At 42.2% G+C, this 16,123-nt stretch overlaps 1 protein-coding gene across 1 annotated transcript; it reads right to left on the reverse strand.

Annotated features, from left to right (window-relative positions):
- Positions 1-1,534: 1,534 nt before the first annotated feature.
- Positions 1,535-16,035, reverse strand: LOC135552995 (immunoglobulin superfamily member 5-like). Its single transcript, XM_064984998.1, has 9 exons — positions 15,744-16,035; positions 14,964-15,043; positions 13,367-13,678; positions 8,507-8,806; positions 7,939-8,076; positions 6,407-6,431; positions 5,116-5,204; positions 4,726-4,796; positions 1,535-2,741 (listed from the first exon to the last, which is right to left on the reverse strand). Exons 1-9 carry the CDS (start codon positions 16,004-16,006, stop codon positions 2,628-2,630), a joined length of 1,392 nt encoding a protein of 463 aa, XP_064841070.1. The 5' UTR covers positions 16,007-16,035; the 3' UTR covers positions 1,535-2,627.
- Positions 16,036-16,123: the final 88 nt, after the last annotated feature.

Raw genomic sequence — 16,123 nt, forward strand, 5'->3', positions numbered from 1 at the left:
GAGCTAAGAAAGAAAGGAGGAGAAGCAATGGAGAATGAGTGAGGGAGAGACAGAGATGCTGCCAAGATGTTGATGCTGGAAAGGCACACCTTGGGGTATCCTAGCGATATGAATACACCATTGATGAAGGGTAACTGAAAACCTTGGAGCTCAAGTGAGCTCCAGGGAGGGTAACATTAGTCTGGAAAACAAAACACAGAACAGAGTCATGTAATAGGCCTCTCATATCATGCCCCTCTTTGTGAACCCACTGGAGGATGTTTAATTTATTTAATAGCCGCTGCTTTGACGGCACGGCAGGCGTTTGGTGTGGAAAAACAGAAGGCTGAGACAAACACGTTAGGGCTAGGCCACTTTCCTCTCAGGCACAGGCATTATGGGATTGTTAAGAAGGAGAAGATCTGTACTATCACCCATCTGGTGAAATAATATTGCAGTGAACAAAACGCCACCCAATAAGGATGTTATGTCTTTCATTTACTTTCTATTAAAAGTTGTCACTCACTCTCTGACACCAAGTGGAATCTTCAAACTACAGGCTGCACAGATACAATTACTGTACCATTTACAGATAGACAAATTAGACTAGAAAACCACATAATCTGCATTTAAAGAGGTATTAAGGTCAGGGCCCAAACATTTTGCTCTGTGGTGTTTCTGGCGCCTTCTTCTCCACCAAGGTCACAGACACTGACAAGTCAAATCAATGTGCTAAATGGGTCTATAAGAATGCATAAATACACTGAGATGTCTGTGTGTTTTCTATTTACAAAGCATAAGCCACTGATTGCATTCCTTGCCACTTTCCACCCCCATGCTGTTAAAAGATGTAACAAATCAAGTGCCTCAACCTCTGAGATAGAAGTCATAGGCATGTCATTATTTTTTATGCATGCCGGCTCTGTAAGTGACAGTAACGCCAGTCTGACTATAGAATTGCTATGACAGGTTCATATACCTCTGCCACTCGTGACTATTCTCCTTTACCATTATAACATGCAAATGTGATATCATCCCTTCTGCAAGAATATCCACATTCCAATGCATTGCTGAGCCTCTCTCTCACAGGAGCAGCAGCAGCATACCACTCCAAGCTTTTCCATGGCTGTTGTAGCCGTTTCCTCTCCTGAAAAGGGAATTCATTGAGTTAGAGATATAAGGAGGCGAGGGGAGAGGTGCTGACACATATTGGACTACGGTTTAGCTGTCAAAATGATTATATGAAGGAAAGGGAAGAGGGGGGAACAAGGTTCTCGGACTAGCTATTGTTGGTGAAAATGGCTCTTTCAGATGAAACATTTTATGACACCCTGGTTCCGCCTTTGTGAGGGACAATGACTGACCGAACACTGTGGCTCTGCCAGTTAACTGGGGTTTGGTTGCTCCTTGGTTGCTTAACTCTATTCAGGGGTAGATAGAGACAGTGAATGGTCTTTCTATTAATCCCAGTAGTGTGTATTGAATACATACATTATTGAATCCCTTGAGTTCCATCCAGCATGGTCGTATTGTGTAACATACAATTACTCTCATATAATATAGAACATGCTTTATTTTTATATCATAGGCAGCTTTTGAAGAGAAAGTTTACATATGTCACGTAATAAAAAGCCATTTTTGTCTTCCGTTTTGTTGAAAGTCACTTGTGTCCATTTTCACAGGAAGGGATAGCATACATTATTAATGTTGGCATCATTCATCAATGAACACAGGAAGGTATCCCTATCCTATAACACCTCAACTGGAGGAAAATGCCACTAGAACACCCGCTGTCACTCACTTCCCAGGCCTTATCATTGACCATTGTGATGATTGGTCAATACAGACCCATGTAACTGCCGGGTTAACATCTACTTACAAAGAGGTCTTGAAACCATGCCACTATATCACCGAAAATTGTTCCATGCTTTATCTTTTCCGAACACTGTCACCTATGAAAATGTGAAACCTAGCTGAGCATTGTGATGATGGTGACTTGGCCATGTAACTGTTGACAGGTGGATTAACATAGGTTTACACAACAGATATCAACGATGAACCCATGACTCAGTGGGGTCCAGGATATTGTGTTTCTTAATCCATATCACTAATATACCACAGTTGATTTGATACCCAAATGAGGACAACAGCGCTGTGCGCAGCTAGCTTGATTTTAAACAACACTATACATCCTACACAATCTGACTATAACTATTATACAGCAAACTAAGAATCTTACACAGTCAAATCATCAATCACAGTGTGCACCTTATAAGATGAATCTGTTGTTTTCAGTCAGAAAGAGAAAACAACTCCTCCTAAAACATAGGAAGAATATGTGAGTGAGAACAAAAATGTATGAGAGAGTCAGTCATCTGATGTCTTGGTCTGTGTGATCCCAAAAACTGTGTGAACACAAAACCCCACAAATAATGTGTTGAGAGTTCATTCCATGGGATTAGGTATCCTCAATATGCAGTAACAATAAAACATTTAAAAAAAAAGTTTACATCAAGTGAATATACCTACTGTATGTACAATAAAGTGTGATACATTTAATGAAAAGCATGTTGTGTAGCATAATTGGCAATGTTACACTAATGTAACAGTAAAAATCCAGCATATCTTGTTTGGACCCCATACGACGATCACACCGTAGTCATTCTTCTGACTGTCTTGGAGCCATCTCCACAGTGGTCAGTTGAGGCAGTACTCTCTCTGGTGGTTGGCGAGAAGTTACTGGAAGAGACAACATCTGGGATCTGGAATATAGAAAATGGGAATATTTTGTGACAGTTGAACTTTTGACCTTGCACAAAGCTACTTGAAGGACAAGGCAAGGAGAGTGTGGTTGCAATATCGTTCTCCCATCACCATTACTGATCATGCAACAACTCTGAACATTCCTTTGATCAATATTCCAATCAGTTACTGGCATTATTTCTTAACAATCTTTATAAAACCATCTAAGAAGCTCCATTGGCTCATCAACATTGATGAACTAATATCCAATATATTATTGACTAACTTTAATCTACATTTTGAACAGCCAGTTAGTTAGCCTGTTATCATATACAGTACAGTGGGTGTATTATGAGTAAATCATGGGCCCTTGTCAAAACTAGTGCACACTATTTTTATTTTTTATTTCAGCTTTATTTAACCAGGTAGGCTAGTTGAGAACAAGTTCTCATTTACAACTGCGACCTGGCCAAGATAAAGCATAGCAGTGTGAACAGACAACACAGAGTTACACATGGAGTAAACAATTAACAAGTCAATAACACAGTAGGAAAAAAAAGAAGAGAAAAAGAGAGTCCATATACATTGTGTGCAAAAGGCATGAGGAGGTAGGCGAATAATTACAATTTTGCAGATTAACACTGGAGTGATAAATGATCAGATGGTCATGTACAGGTAGAGATACTGGTGTGCAAAAGAGCAGAAAAGTAAATAAATATAAACAGTATGGGGATGAGGTAGGTAAATTGGGTGGGCTATTTACCGATAGACTATGTACAGCTGCAGCGATCGGTTAGCTGCTCAGATAGCAGATGTTTGAAGTTGGTGAGGGAGATAAAAGTCTCCAACTTCAGCGATTTTTGCAATTCGTTCCAGTCACAGGCAGCAGAGAACTAGAACAAGAGGCAGCCGAATGAGGTGTTGGCTTTAGGGATGATCAGTGAGATACACCTGCTGGAGCGCGTGCTACGGGTGGGTGTTGCCATCGTGACCAGTGAACTGAGATAAGGTGGAGCTTTACCTAGCATGGACTTGTAGATGACCTGGAGCCAGTGGGTCTGGCGACGAATATGTAGCGAGGACCAGCCGACTAGAGGATACAGGTCGCAGTGGTGGATGGTATAAGGTGCTTTAGTAGCAAAACGGATGGCACAGTGATAAACTGCATCCAGTTTGCTGAGTAGAGTATTGGAAGCTATTTTGTAGATGACATCGCCGAAGTCGAGGATCGGTAGGATAGTCAGTTTTACTAGGGTAAGTTTGGCGGCGTGAGTGAAGGAGGCTTTGTTGCGGAATAGAAAGCCGACTCTAGATTTGATTTTAGATTGGAGATGTTTGATATGAGTCTGGAAGGAGAGTTTACAGTCTAGCCAGACACCTAGGTACTTATAGATGTCCACATATTCTAGGTCGGAACCATCCAGGGTGGTGATGCTAGTCGGGCGTGCGGGTGCAGGCAGCGAACGGTTGAAAAGCATGCATTTGGTTTTACTAGCGTTTAAGAGCAGTTGGAGGCCACGGAAGGAGTGTTGTATGGCGTTGAAGCTCGTTTGGAGGTTAGATAGCACAGTGTCCAAGGAAGGGCCGGAAGTATACAGAATGGTGTCGTCTGCGTAGAGGTGGATCAGGGAATCGCCCGCAGCAAGAGCAACATCATTGATATATACAGAGAAAAGAGTCGGCCCGAGAATTGAACCCTGTGGCACCCCCATAGAGACTGCCAGAGGACTGGACAACATGCCCTCCGATTTGACACACTGAACTCTGTCTGCAAAGTAGTTGGTGAACCAGGCAAGGCAGTCATTAGAAAAACCGAGGCTAGCGAATAGGATGCAATGCAGTCATTGAAAGTTAACTGTCCTCCGGCCAGGGGAGGACGATCTGGGCAGTCCCTGCAGTCCCCGTCAATGTGAGAGCCTGGGAGGTGTCAGGGACTCCGGCTGCAGTATGGAGACTGACTGCATTATTCAGCTGCAGTAAGTGGCCCTCTCTCCCTCTCCTTACCTTGTGAGCGCTGATGGAGTTCATCTGGCTGTGGGTTTCCCCAGTGACGATGAGGTCACTGCGGCCAGCGTCTGTCGAGTGAGAAACAGGCATTTACCTGACCTGACATTCCCTCTGACCATTTCACTGTACCACACTATGCTCAGGGGAAGAAGAATAGTACAGCGGCTCCAACATAGAACATGTCCTTATTATTACATCATAGTCAATTATAGCCTCTAATGCTGTTAGTAGCCTATAATACTTTTAACAAATTCTAAAAATCGCAGATAAAATAGAATAGCCTTTCCATTCTGATTGTCTATGCCTACCTACCTCACTGATCTCATTAGATGTTGAAGATAATGTGTCCTAATGAGGAACAGGGGTATTTGTCACCCTGACTCTCACCTGAGTGGCCCTCTGTGGTGTATCCCAGGTTGACCTCCCCCCCGGTCTCCTCGGCAACGGAGCTTCTCTCGCTCTTTGATTTGTCTATCCTGTGGAAACCAAGAGGAAAAGCCCAATGGAAAATATGACCTATTCCTACAGATCTCAGTCTCCTACAGGAGGAAAATGGTGTAACCTTGAAAGAAGCAACAGTTTTGTGAGCTTTATGTTGGTACTATAAATTGTCTTCTCTTGTGACTGCAGTGTACAGGCTATAGTGTTTATTTCCCCATTGTAATCTGCTGATACCTATGAAAAAATAAAGCCATTATTATTATTCAATTTATTTAGACTTAACAACTCTTCTGTCAGCGTGTTCACTGCTTCAATAGTAAAATAGTATCATTAGGGACATTAAAACTGCTGACAAATCTACTAGCTATGTTTGACCCTCCCTAGAGTATGCTGCACCAGTTTGGCACAGCTACTTGACTCAAGCCCTCTCTAACCAAATCAAATCAAACTTGAGCGAATACAGAAGCATGCTTGCAGAATCATCCTTGGGACGGCATATGCCCTCACTTCATGAGAGAAGAGAGAAACTGTGCCTGGACTTCAAGTCCCCCTTCAGAGACTGATTACCTGCCTGCCGAGGACAAGTGTCAAGCAGCTCCACCAACAGTATACATCTGCTTTCAATTCCCCAGGCCAGGGCGTCGCACATTCCATACCTATGCAAATTAATTTGAGTCTTCCTGAATGTACATATTGTCATGAATTTCACTTGTGAGTCCAACTTGGATGTGTTATTGTGTATGTATTGTTTTCTGTTTCATTGACTGCCATGTGGATATTTTTGAGTCAACTAGAGTTCCAGTCTTAATGTCGATGTTATAATCTAATAACCATCTAATGTTCCACATTATTCTCAATTCTTTATTTAATTAACTATAAAATCCTAGTCTCTTCTCAGACACAAGGTAGACTCGGAGCCATATAAATACATGCCTTTGGGTAGACTTATTTACTGATTTATGCTGAGTCCCAGCAGTAACTTGTGTAAAGGACTAATGGAATTTTGTAGCAATAGGATGAGACTGTATTAGTTCCCTCTCACAAATGTTTTCCATAAATCGTTTTATGGATGGTTAGTCACGTCCTCGAAAGTAGCCACATTTGATCCTGGATCTTCATTCGTCAGCTCTCGCCAATAAAAATAAATATCTGTACCATTTCAAACACTGTATAATCCCACATCAACAAGCAGGTTGAGAGGTTATAAATAATGGCACAAAGAGCATCAAACTCTCACCTTATTGCCTCCGGTAGGCTTGATTCTGAAAGACAACCAAATACAGAAAAATACATGTCATGATCTTATGTGATCTTACATTATGGCTATCATACAGGGTTTTTCCTGTCTCAATTCTCAATCTAGACCTATACAGTAAAGCCAGCACACACTCACTGTAGCCTGAGGTCACTTTAGAAATGTTAGAGTGAAAGCCTGAGCTGATTGTTAATGAATATTATCACACAGCATCATTACCTTTCTTAGCCCAAGGTCCTGGCCAGAGAGAAAACAATTCTATAACAATGCTGGTACAGATGGTGCCGGCCCAGGAAAAGGATAAACCACACTCTTTTACAGGAGGAGAAATTGCCTCGTCCTTTATTGTTTTAAACCCACACTGTTCAAAGTTATTAAGGTGAATATATTTAATCCACATTCTGTCTGAATAATTACAATGCATACATGACTCTTCAGTGTGTTTGATTAGTTCAGGGAGCAAGACTGACTTGGAGCCATGCCATTTTCTTAAATGGGAAAAATACTGATTATGTTGATTTGATGCTTTGCTGCCTGGGAATTACAATAAGGAAAGCAGCGGGAAAGGAACTGGACCAAATCAATGACAGTGAAAAGATACCAGACTATTGGGTGAATACTGTAAATGTGCTTAAGAGGGCACACCTGATTTATTAAGATAATCCCACAACTGCCAAATAACGGCCCTGATTTGCACTGGTCTGAAATCAGTTGCAGGGATTAGAGCAGTCTAATGTATGACTCAGGGGCAAGTTTTGTTATCTCACACAACAGCCAGACGGCCGCCTCATCGCCCACAACAACGATCACCTCTGAGATGGCTCTCCAGAAACTCCTCACCAACCATCTTTACTCCTAAAGCCGCCAAAGACTCACAAAACCTTCTAGTCACTGGTTGCTGGTAACCCAGAAAGGCATTAATCCCAGGGGTATGAAGTTGAAGATTTTTGGGGGTCACTTCAGAGACATGTTTGTGGATTGTGGCCCCTATTAGAGTCATAATGAATCAGTCTTGGTATATGTAACACCAGATCAAACAAGTCTGATGATAGACATAACTCTCAGATTATTCAACATAGTAAATGAAAAATAAACTAAATATGATTGGCTAACTCCTGCCTAATGTAATTCTCACCCATATTCATGAGTCTGTCTACCTGTGTTACTTAGTGACAGAATAACTGCATTTCCATAGAGTGACCACCAGGAGGTGCTGTGTCCAGTGTGTCTCTCCTGGACAACTATCTCTCCATGGTAGTGCTCCTGTGTTTTATGGACAGGTGGGGGGTTAGGCCAAAGCCAGCACTTTAGACCTGGAGCATTCTGCTGACAGTTGAAGTTCTGTATGTGTTCAAAAATCCATGACCTTGCCGATGCAGGTGTGGGGCACACTGCAGAATCACTACGTGTGACAGCCTAACTCCTTCATTATACTTTAATCATTGTTCCTGTGTGTGTGGGGGGGGGGGGGCATTTTTCACTGAGCCGTATAAAAAGAAAAGAAAGGTGCTTACTTGCTCTTCTCCTCCGTATGTAACAGAGGACAATGCAGATGCTTAGCAGCAGGAGCAGGAGCACGGCAGACACGGAGGCTGTTACTGCCATTAGAACAGCGCAGTCGTCGCATACATTCTCCACACCCACCTCTGCAACTAAAAAAATAAGGTAATTTATGAGGTTTAGTCCCAAAGAAGCTGAAAAATTGCATTCTTCAATTAATGTTTTAATCAATAGACTATTATCAGGGTTTGCTGGCAGGGAGAGTGCCGTCTTTTGTTTACGCTATTGAATGTATTTCAAGACTACCCAAACCACAGAGGGGAAACTCAGTGAACACAGCAAATCCTGCTGCTCCCAATACTCTATTCATGTAGGATGACTTCAGAGAGATTGGGAACACTTTGCTCCACTTCAATGGTGATTAAAGCCTTGTGTCTATCCTGCAATGCCTTTCTTGTAATTTCTCTCATCACCAATAACAACCCCCCACTGTCTGCTTTCACTGATGAATATGTGGACATAGACAAACCCCAGCTCAGAGTAGAGAGAAAGAGTGAGAGAGAGAGTGTTTATGTTTCTCACCCACAGTCAGACGTACACTGCTGGCCTGGGGCGTGGGGAGGGCAGAGACAGAGGCTAGGCACTCCACATAAGAGCTCTCTGCTGCCTGGACACTGAGGTTACTGGTCAGGTTGTAGAGCCCATCCACATCAACAGGCCCTTCAGTGCTGATGTTGTACTGACTCTGGTCCACCTCTCTGCCATTCACAAGCCAAGTAAGACTAGGCACTGGGTACCAGCCTACAGCCAGGCACTGGAACAGGATCTCTTCCCCCTTCAGCACAGTCACGTTCCCCCCTGTGATGGCCACATTACCCCTCTCTGGAAAGAAAATTGTAAATGTTTTGGGATACTGTATGTCTGTTTTTTTACAGTTTACCAGGTCATTCTAGTCCATTGTGAGACTGATAGGGATTCTCCGATCGCAATTTACCTGCTCACTTATAGAGGCTTCTTACTCTTCCTAAATTATTAATCGTGTGCCTCGAGGTCTCAATTGGCTGATGGGAGAATGCCTCTTTCCCCTCTCAGACACTGGCAACCAAATAAGCCACTTAGACTGGGCGATATCGACTGTGAAGTCTATTGTCTAGCAGAGTGAAAGGCAGACGGCGCAGCAGAGAATTGCTATAGATAGACAGATAATTACTGACGCTTTGTCGCTTTGTCTAACTGAATTACATTCAGGATCAAAGCTCTCAATGTTCTGTACACAATGACGGCTCCCCCATTCGTCATAGGCTGCGCTTTCATATTTGATTTGGTGTCATATACTGTAAGTTGATGTGTAACTTTGATTACACCGACTCCCCTATTGAAAAGGCTGTAAAAGGAATCTCAGCAGTGCAATAAATTAAAGGGGATCAGAAGAAGAAAGCAGCATCTCACTTCCATGGACTAATAAACTACTGCAACTAATTATGGATGGAAGATTGATACATTTGAGGAGAGAAAGTCAGTGTCTCACAACATGAGGCTCCTCCCCCATCATTCCAATCTAAGTGATCTCTGAAATAAGGTTTCATAAGGTTTGTTAATCACAGTAAGCCAAGCCATTTTAGACAGGCTTGGTGACTGTTCCCTGAGAAGATGCTGTGTTTTTTCAATAGGGCCCTCGGCAGGGAAATTGTAACTCTCGGGGACAGCATTTAATCTGGAAGAAGTATGGGCACTTTCTGCTCAGATTAGCAGTATTGTATGTTCCAACAGCACTAGTGGTTATGCATGTGTTTGTATGTGTGTCTGTGTGTGAATTTATTCTGATGAACATCCAATCCCCAAAGGCATACTCTGATTTACACCAGTGGCCTCATCCTCGGCTCTAGCCCTTACAGCACATTCTGTTCATATTATATCAACCACATACAGACATTGATTTGTTGAAGAGAAAATGTGTGTGTCTGCATGTGTGTGTGTGTGTGTGTGTGTGTGTGTGTGTGTGTGTGTGTGTGTGTGTGTGTGTGTGTGTGTGTGTGTGTGTGTGTGTGTGTGTGTGTGTGTGTGTGTGTGTGTGTGTGTGTGTGTGTGTGTATGTGTTTGTGTGTGTATGTGTGTGTGTGTTCATGTATGTCTGTTTGTTTGTGTGTCTGCAAGCAGTATGTGTGTATACGTTCTGTGTGGGCGTGTTCACATCATATTCATATTGGACAATTAGAACGGAGGGCTGAGGAGAGCAAAGGGCCCGTCTCCAGTGTAGATTTGTGGCTCTCCTCCGATGGTATATTTGGACCAACAGGCCACAAATCACCAGAAGAGTTGCTGACTGGTAACTGGAAAATGCCTAGATGCACAATTAATTCAAAGGCTCTGAGATCTTCTGCATCCACAATGCAGGACTTGATCCACCATGCACTATTGTTAATGGGTAGTGGTGACATACACTGAGTATATAAAACATTAAGACCACCTGCTCCTTCTATGACATAGACTGACCAGGTGAATCCAGGTGAAAGCTATGATCCTTCTTGATGTCACTTGTTAAATCCACTTAAAATCAGTGTAGATGAAGGGGAGGAGACATGGATTGTTTATGTGTGCCATTTAGAAGGTGCCTGGGCAAGACAAAATATTTAAGTGCCTTTGAACGGGGCATGGTAGTAGGTGCCAGGCACACCGGTTTGTGTCAAGAACTGCAACACTGTTGGATTTTTTCACACTCAACAGTTTCCCATGTGTATCAAGAATGGTCCACCACCCAAAGGACATCCAGCCAACTTGACATAACTGTGGGAAAGCATTGGAGTCAGCATGGGCCAGCATCCCTGTGGAACGCTTTCGATACCTTGTAGAGTCCATGCCCCAATGAATTGAAGCTGTTCTGATGGCAAAAGGGGGGTGTCCAACTCAATATTAGGAAAGCGTTCCTAATGTTTGGTATACTCAGTGCATGTCAGTTATAATGTGTAGAATTGGCAATAAAGGAGGAATCCTGTAATATATTGAAGGCAATGGGTCATTGCTTTGTTCCCTCCTTTTTGCATGGATGACTTTGTTCAGGCTTTTAGCTGAGCTCTCAGTTTGCAGCAGGGCAAAATTAGCTGAATAATGAGAGCGGAAAGGGGAATATCTGAATATCTTGTATTGCGTAATGTCATCATCATCATCATCTTTAAAAAAATATATATATTTTTTTTTTTACATATCATCATCATAACCATCTCATTTATTTTTATGCTAAAATGTTGCAGAGTAAACATCATTAATACAAAATTTATGTTTTCATCGCAAAATGAATTATTAATTTCACAGCTTTTCTTGTTGCCAACCCATTTGTCTTTGGTCCAACTTTCCAATATGAGTGGAGTTTATAATAAGATTATAGGACTTGTGAAAAATGTAGAGGAGATATCAGCAACACCTCCTAGCATTGCTACTGTCCATACCAGCTTATCAGTTCTGGTGAATCCTGGCCCAGTGTATGGGTTGTAATCCTTCTTCATGTTTCTTCATTTCTGGCTGAGTATTCTCTGTGGTAATTCTTTTCCATGTAGGGCATCCCCAGAAAACCATCGGAGATGATTCACTGGAATACTTTTGGCTTGGAGAAATAACAATTTCAGCTAAATCTGAGGAGGAGCTCTGATTCTTATCCTGCCCTGACTTTTGAACACTATTCAATAGTTGTGTTACTCAATCTCTCCACACCTTCGCCCTTGTGGAACAGTCTATCTGCATGCTGTCAAACGTAGTGAAATCAGAGAAATGCACTGTGGTTACAGTGGCGCAAAGCACTGCATCAACGATAAGAAATTGAATAACGAAAAGGAAAACATTAATGTCCTCAAGATCCAAATAAAAGTTCAAGAAAAGTATTTTCAGTCATTCATGAACTTGCTCCAAATACATCAACATAATATATCTGAACAAGATAACCAATAGTTCAAAGCACAGACAGTGATACTTTGAAAACCATGCCTGTCAAGGAAATCCATTATGTGAAACACCATCCTTATAACTTAGAAGATAACAGTGGTTTAAATCCTCCTAGTGGAACAAAATAATGGATACAGGGATAAAGGAAGAGGGGGAAAAGAGAGAGAGATAGAGGAAACAGGAAAAGAGAGATGGAGGGGAAAGGGGAAAGTGGGAAAGAGGGAAATAGGAAACGAGAGATAGAGGGAAACAAGAAAAGATAGAGGGAAACAGGGAGAGAGGGGAAAAGGGAAAGGGGATACCTGGTCAGTTGTACAACTGAATGCTTTCAATCGAAATGTGTCATCCGCATTTCACCCAACCCAACCCAACCTCTGAATCAGAGAGGTGCTGGGGGCTGCCTTAATCGGCATTAACAAGTCGAGAAACAGTGATGGAGAAACATATGGAAAGAGAGATAGCGGGGGAAAAGGGAAACAGGGATAGAGGGAAACAGCAAAAGAAGGATAGAGCAATAGAGGAATACAAGGATAGAAGGAGGGCGTATCAGGTGAGGGATGACAGACTAAATCCTGGCTGGTATATAATTGTAATTATTTAACCTTCATTTAACTAGGCATGTCACTTAAGAACAAATTCTTATTTACAATGACAACCTATGACGCGTCTTATAACTGGCGCTCAGGGGAGTGCCCTCCACCCTGTATTTATAACTAACCCAATCTATTTCCATCCCACACACTCCAACAATGTCATACAGCCCATCAAAACAGCTAATGCTGCAGGCTTCCTTTGAGACAGGCCCCAAATGAATTCCCTCCATTGATATACACCTGGATCGATGTCCAACAACCAAATCAGCAGCTGTGAGAAAAACTAGAGAAAATCTACCTCGCGCATGAAACCACAAGTTCAAGAACAAGTTCAAACAAAAGCTTTCAATTAAAAGAACAAGCCAATATGACTTAGGAATACATTGAGTTTTTGTCTCTAGGAGAGTGTGTGGGTGGCATCATCAATGATAAGGTTCAACTTTTTGTTTATTCTGCTTTTCCTCTCCTAGTCAAGGTTAAATCCTTCCTTCATGTCTTCTTTCATTTGTTTATGATGGCCTACCCCGGCCAAACCCAGACGACGCTGGGCCAATTGTGCGCCGCCCTTTGGGACTCCCAATCATGGCCGGATGTGATTCAGCCTGGATTCTAACCAGGTACAGTAGTGACGCCTCTTGCACTGAGATCTCCCTGAATAGTGTTGCCACTGTTTTTTTTCTTTGTGTGTGTATGCACGTGTACATGTGAGTGTGCGTACATGTGTGAGAGACAAGGAGAGAGAGAGAATCCATAAGAAACTAAAATCTCACTTCACAGCTGCCTTTTGAAATACTCTCTTGAAAAACCTTTGCAGTACAGTAACTGTGGCTCCTTTGTTTCTCTGCCATACTAAATACTGTCAGCCAGCCAGTAGGCAGCCACCTCAAGGACAGCCGAATGAGAAAAGCACACAAACCTTGAACAAACAGATCGGCAGTTTGCCTCTGGATATTTTGGAGGTCACAGGTCACCTGGCCCTGGTAGCTGCGCTGGACTCTATTCAGTGTCAATTCCCAGCTGGAGAGCTGATTGGTGGAGCAGTTAATGGCGTTCACATTGGGGTTGTTTGAGAGAATACCGTACTGGGCTGAGATGGTCAACACAGAGCCACCGTTGAGGATCCACACCATCACCTGCCAGGGCTCAGCTGTGCTGCAGATCAGTCGGGCCGTGTCACCTCGCAGCAAAGTGATGGTTCTGGGATTCAGCTGCATCTGGGAATTCAACACTAACAGGGACAGACAGAGACATGGGCGTCAGAAGCATGGTGGTCGGGGAATGTGGGTGACATTGGGGTGTTGTGATAAAATCATGATTGAGTTATAATAGAAACCAATGACACATTTCAGTGTTTGAATCCCACTTAATCACTCTCTGATATGGTATGTGAGGTGTGACTGTCTTGGTTGATTGTGAGGCTGTTAGAAACAAGCACGATCTGACTAAGATTCATCCTCGAAAAAGCATTGCATAAAACTGACTCAAGAAGACATTTGAAATGTGACCTCCTCAAGCTTATCTCGATCTTTCTTACCCCAAATTTGCATATACATCTTTTGAATGCAGACAGAGGTAAAACATTAGTCACATGCTCGTCGGCTCCAGACAAACATGTTAAACCAGTGGGTCCAAATGAGGAGAGCGACTCTAAATCTGTGCCGACCTGTCCAGATGGCAAGCAGGATTTACAGTGTAGAGTACAGACCAAAAGGACAATGTAAATTAGGGCCCATAAGCAGCAGCAGGCAGCGGGTGGGCGCTCTCTAAGTAGCACAGCGCTGGGATGGGTAAACAAACACATTAACAGCTGAACGGCCATGTTAGATTTAATAACCAACAAGACCGTGTACCTGGTTAAGAATAGATAGACTGTATAGTCTGTGAGGAGAAAAGCTCTGCTGTGAGACATTTACATTACTCTCCTTCTTTAGAAAAGTCATCCCCCAATTGAATTTCAGTGGTGCATCACAACTTAATTCCATTGATAAACGGAGGTGTAAAGGGGAAAATATTAATGGGTCTGGTGCAACTTTGGAATATTAAATAATACGCTCATTTCCAAGTAATCTGGGTGACGTATAAATTGTTTGTGCAGTGCTAACTGTGTTAGCTGATATGGCCTGTGTGGACTCATAAATGATGTATCCATTTGGGAAATTAGGTCTGAGAAATATCTAGGGCAGCTTATATAGCTCATACTTTTATGGGAGAATGAATGAAGGAATGAACATTTTCATGCTCTAATTTGAGATGGGATTCAGTGACACTCTTGTCCCTGACCACTATATCCTCCAACTAACAAGAAACACCACCAATTTGAGGAAATTAATTATGCAGAGCACATATATCATTAGGAAGTTAATTAGTGTGCCTGTGGGTTTAATATCAAGGGGTTCAATGATCAACCACATTCTGGTGGTGGTGGTTGGGGGGGGGGGGTACACTGGCAAATGAGTGACTTCTGATATAAGAATCTAACCCAAGTGTAGTCCTTGTTGGCATGAGAGTCTCACCCTGAGCCACACAGGCCAGCAGTATCAAGGGGATGAGGTTGTCCATACTTTCCAGACAACAGTCAAGCCATTGTTCCAAGCTGAAATGACACAGAGACAAGAGAGTCAGATAAAAAAATACATTTATGAACATGTGTTGATGGTAAACCTTCATTCATTACAGAATGGATGTGGCAGTGTGTTACAGATACAATCATGCAACACCATGTTGGCAGTCAAAGGCAGTAATCTTGATTGCTTTCTTTTCTAAATTGGCAGGAAAAACCTAATTTATTTTGTGTAATGAATTTGTCATTCAAATTTACACATCTACTACCTCTGATTAAATGTACGTAAAATACATCAAGGTGATTCAAGCTGTTTTTCCGCTTCAGAGAACGTTCTTCTCATATAAATAAAATTGACTCAAATAAGAAAAACACATCCCTAAAGTTTGTTCTCTAATTGTTCTCTAATCCTTAAGGTATAGTTTGAGAAGATACAATCTCAGTAAAATAGAGTAAGTCCCCAAAAATATACTGAAGAGATACACATCGATATGCACTATAACATTTGTATTGTGTAATCTCGATGCAACTTCTCAACACTATATCTTCTAATAATCGTAGATATCCAATAAATCATCCCTTATATTATATCAATATGGTAATATGCAATGTTTGTCCTCCTATTGTATATGCTAGATACCACAGAGCTGCTATATCCCACAGAAATATGTTGACTGGGTGAATTTATTGTTGAACAAAATACATATTTTTTTACAGTATCTATCTCACTTACCTCAGTGTGAGGATTTCTGACAGGTACTGCACCACAGGCTGTGAGAGGAGGAACACTATTGATGATGCTTCTGATATTTCCTCTTGTGTGACGGTTGTGTACTGTACCATATCACCCAAAACCAGCCTGTTAAACATTACCACAGATGAATGGGAACTTTGCTCCCTGCCTCGAACAAATGGTGGCAAACATACATCATGACTCACTCCCACAGTCCCAGTGAGAACAATGCCATTGAAATTCCCCCAGTCTAGGGGCTTCATGGCAGCTCCCCTCCCTCTTCAGGAGAATGGGTCTGGACAGACATCATGACCTGTATGTGAATTTAGAGGGAGAACATTGATCACTGTAATGCCAACCGACCAAAAGTATGCTGTGTT

This window comes from Oncorhynchus masou, chromosome 13 (genome assembly GCF_036934945.1).
Source record: "Oncorhynchus masou masou isolate Uvic2021 chromosome 13, UVic_Omas_1.1, whole genome shotgun sequence".
Lineage (NCBI taxonomy): Eukaryota > Metazoa > Chordata > Actinopteri > Salmoniformes > Salmonidae > Oncorhynchus > Oncorhynchus masou.

Excerpts from the sequence above, each read along its gene's own strand:
- LOC135552995 (XM_064984998.1), bottom strand. The coding sequence starts at position 16,006 with ATGAAGCCCCTAGACTGGGGGAATTTCAATGGCATTGTTCTCACTGGG. Across the intron at positions 13,679-14,963 it reads GCTGGCCTGTGTGGCTCAGG|TGTTGAATTCCCAGATGCAG; the intron begins GTGAGACTCTCA and ends TGTCCCTGTTAG. Across the intron at positions 5,205-6,406 it reads AGCCTACCGGAGGCAATAAG|GATAGACAAATCAAAGAGCG; the intron begins GTGAGAGTTTGA and ends TGGTTTCCACAG.